Source organism: Saccostrea cucullata, unplaced genomic scaffold (genome assembly GCF_032062105.1).
Source record: "Saccostrea cucullata isolate Sc308-1 unplaced genomic scaffold, CSIRO_AGI_Scuc_v1 ctg6124, whole genome shotgun sequence".
Lineage (NCBI taxonomy): Eukaryota > Metazoa > Mollusca > Bivalvia > Ostreida > Ostreidae > Saccostrea > Saccostrea cuccullata.
This window is the reverse complement of record NW_026934845.1, coordinates 1-3,542: the sequence shown is the minus strand read 5'-3', so window position 1 is coordinate 3,542 and position 3,542 is coordinate 1. Positions and strand designations below refer to the sequence as shown.

At 39.2% G+C, this 3,542-nt stretch overlaps 1 protein-coding gene across 1 annotated transcript; it reads left to right on the top strand.

The window, feature by feature from the left end:
- Positions 1–310: 310 nt before the first annotated feature.
- On the top strand, positions 311–2,992 carry LOC134241440 (uncharacterized; the record flags this gene model as incomplete). Its single annotated transcript, XM_062723486.1, has 4 exons — positions 311–452; positions 610–1,641; positions 1,821–2,486; positions 2,860–2,992. Coding segments are annotated over exons 1-4 (1,973 nt in total), but the record flags the coding sequence as incomplete, so codon positions are not given.
- Between the last annotated feature and the right edge of the window lie 550 nt (positions 2,993–3,542).

Genomic DNA, 3,542 nt, shown 5'->3' with positions numbered 1-3,542 from the left:
TCAACTTGGGGTCAATAAAAATAATCTAGTGTACATCTTCAATGATACTCTCAACAATTCCTGATCTATCGCAAAAGTTCCAAATGAAACATGTGAGACCTTCCCTATTCCAACATTGATTCAACACAGGACAAAGAGAATTGACAATACAAGCTGTCGAGATGGTTCGAATCTTTTGAAAATTGTAACAAGTAGAGTTCCAATAGCCAACTCGTCAGGAACTCTTTCACTATGTACTCTCAATTGTAGATCTTCAAGAAATAAATCAGTATCCATAAATGATTACATTCAGTCAAATAACATCGATCTCATGGTGCTGACTGAAACATGGCTAGGATCAGACACAGATAACGCCATTTTGTCTGAACTAACACCAAACGGATATAATTTCATAAATAAACCAAGGGTAGATCGCACTGGGTGGAGGCCTGGCGATTATTCACGAAAAACGGGTTAGTGTGAAACCTGCGAACAAAGATGCCAAATACACTCATTTTGAACATCTAGAGTGCTCTGTTGGAGTCAAAAACAACTTTGTTCGCATCGCTGTTATATATTGCCCACCACTATCAAAATCAAATAGATTCAAGAATTCCGTTTTCTTTGAAGAATGGACCAACTATCTGGACAGTCTCGTGTTAATCCCTGGTGAGTTACTTATCACAGGTGATCTAAGTTTCCATCTTGATAATCCCAATGGCAAAGATGCTAGAACATTTACAGAGTTGCTAACAGAACATGGATTAAAGCAGCATATTTCCGATGCAACACATCGTCTTGGTCATACGTTAGATGTGTTGATAACCAGAGAAGATAGTTCTATATTACAGGGAACGCCATTTGTAGCAGATCCTGGTATATGTGACAACAATGGAAACAGAAGTGGTGACCACCTCGCAATTCGCACTTTACTGCGTCTGTCCAAAGCTCCGAGAGAGAGAAAAACGGTAACCTTTCGGAAAATTTATGACATCAACATAGACAATTTCAGAAACGATCTTGATTTTTCAAACGTGACTTACAAGGAAGCATCTGTTGAAAAACTTATCTTTCACTACAATAGAGTTCTTACTGCTACCATTGATGTTCATGCCCCTCTGAAATCAAAGGAGATTGTTTTACGACCGACTACTCCTTGGTTTACGGATGATCTTTATTCTGCTAAGAGAGATCGCGGAGGGGCTGAAAGAACTATGAGACGAACAAACCTAGCAGTCCACAAGGACATTTTCAATCAGAAATGTATGCAGGTTACAAAACTCATACAACACTGTAAAAGTCAGTTTTATATAAACAAAATTCAGGAAATAGGCAGCGACTCGAAACAGCTTTTTAAACTTACCAACAATCTCATGGGAAACACAAATTTATCAGTCCTGCCAGAGCATGACAGCGAAATCGATCTCGCATCCAAATTTGGTGAATTTTTTATCGGTAAAATTCAGAAAATCAGAGAAAACCTTTGCTCCTTGACCAAGTCTCCTACTATGGAAGTTGTCCTTCGAGCTGACATCAAGTTTGATGGCATTCTTCTGGAAGCGTTTGAACCAGTGTCGATTGCTGAGGTATGTGACATTATCGGCGATGCACCAACGAAGTCTTGCGAGTTAGATCCAATACCCACAAATGTTTTGAAACAATGTTTGGAGAGTCTTTTGCCAATCATCACTGAAATTATCAACAAATCCTTCTCAGAAGCGTCAGTACCATTGGATTTCAAAAAGGCCATAGTACGTCCATTGATTAAGCGCCAAGGACTTTACAAAGATGAATTCAAGAATTACAGACCTGTTTCAAATTTGCCTTTTTTTTATCTAAAGTATTAGAAAAAGCGTTGGCATCTCGACTCGAAAAACACCTAAACGCTTACCAGCTTCATGATAACGTGCAGTCGGCCTACCGAAGTAGTCACTCTACAGAAACTGCCCTGCTACGGGTGCACCATGATATTACCTCTGCACTGGATAAGAATTCATGCGTTGCTCTCGTAATGCTAGATCTCTCGGCTGCATTCGATGTGATTGATCATGATATACTAATCAGTCGCATCGAATACGCGTTTGGTATCACAGGATCGGCGCTTTCATGGATAAAGTCTTATTTATCTGGTCGAAGTCAGCAAATTGCTGTAGGTTCGACATTCTCGAGAGAGTTCTTACTCCAGTTTGGTGTACCACAAGGGTCTGTTTTAGGACCTCGTCTATATTGTATGTTCTCCAAACCCATCGGAGAAATTTGCCGGAGACATAACATGTATTACCATTGTTATGCTGACGACACACAGGTTTACCTGATTATTAACCCGAAGGACAGTTGGGACGACATTGCGAATAGACTTGAACGATGTCTGTCTGATATACAAGACTGGATGCAAAACAACATCCTTAAGCTAAACCAGGATAAGACTGAACTCATCATCTTTACACCGAAACGTATGGCAAATGAATTTACAGGATGTAAACTCGCTTTTGGTGGATCAGTCATCAGTAATGCGTCCTGTGTTATAAATCTCGGGTATTTTTCGACAGCAAATTAAGCATGGACTGTCAAATCAATTCGGTTACAAGATCCGGTTATTTCCATCTCCGTAACATCGGTAGAATAAGATCACTCATAACAGAGGATGCTTGCAGGACACTTGTTAGATCTTTAGTGACATCTAGACTTGATTATGGCAATGCACTATTGTTTGGCCTCAATGCCACATCCTTTCAAAAGTTGCAGAAAGTTCATAACACTGCAGCCAGACTGGTGACACGTTTGAGAAAACATGAACATATAACACCAATTCTCATAACTCTTCACTGGCTACCTGTGGCATACCGTGCACAATATAAAATTCTGTTGTATACTTTCAAGGCCTTACAGAAGCTAGCCCCGAATACATCCAGGAACTTGTTCTGGTCTATCGCCCACAACGTTCACTACGGTCAGGAGATTCACTGAGCCTTGTTAAACCACGCACTCGAAGTAAGATGTATGGAGATAGAAGGTTTGATGTATCTTCAGCCACCCTGTGGAACTGCCTCCCGCTGGATCTTATATATATAAAGCCCTATGATTTTACCTTTTTGCTATCTTATATTGTACCCGTCCTTTGTTTTATATTGTAATTGTCTTCTACGTGTAAAGCGCTTTAGGGTAATTCCATAATTATATAGGGCGCTATATAAAAGTAGAATAATAATAATAATAATAACTATAAATGATCTCGTTGCAATGAGATGCTTCCGTCCGATCTTGAAAAAAAAAGTAAAATGAAGCTAAAAAGGGGATTAAATTTTTTTTGTGACAATGGGGATTGAACCCAATGGGAAAAACCAACTTACTTTTTATTTCTATCTGTAGCGCACACCACTACGCTATTGGGACTACTACTCTTAATGTTCCTGTATATATACTTTTACAATAGTACACCTGTATAAGAATCATGAAAGGCGGGCAATTATTCATAATTTTGCGCCAAACGCCACGAGTAAATCTTCGCACCTTTTCTTTGGAATGTTCCATTAAATGGATGTAATATTAAGACCGTTATTACA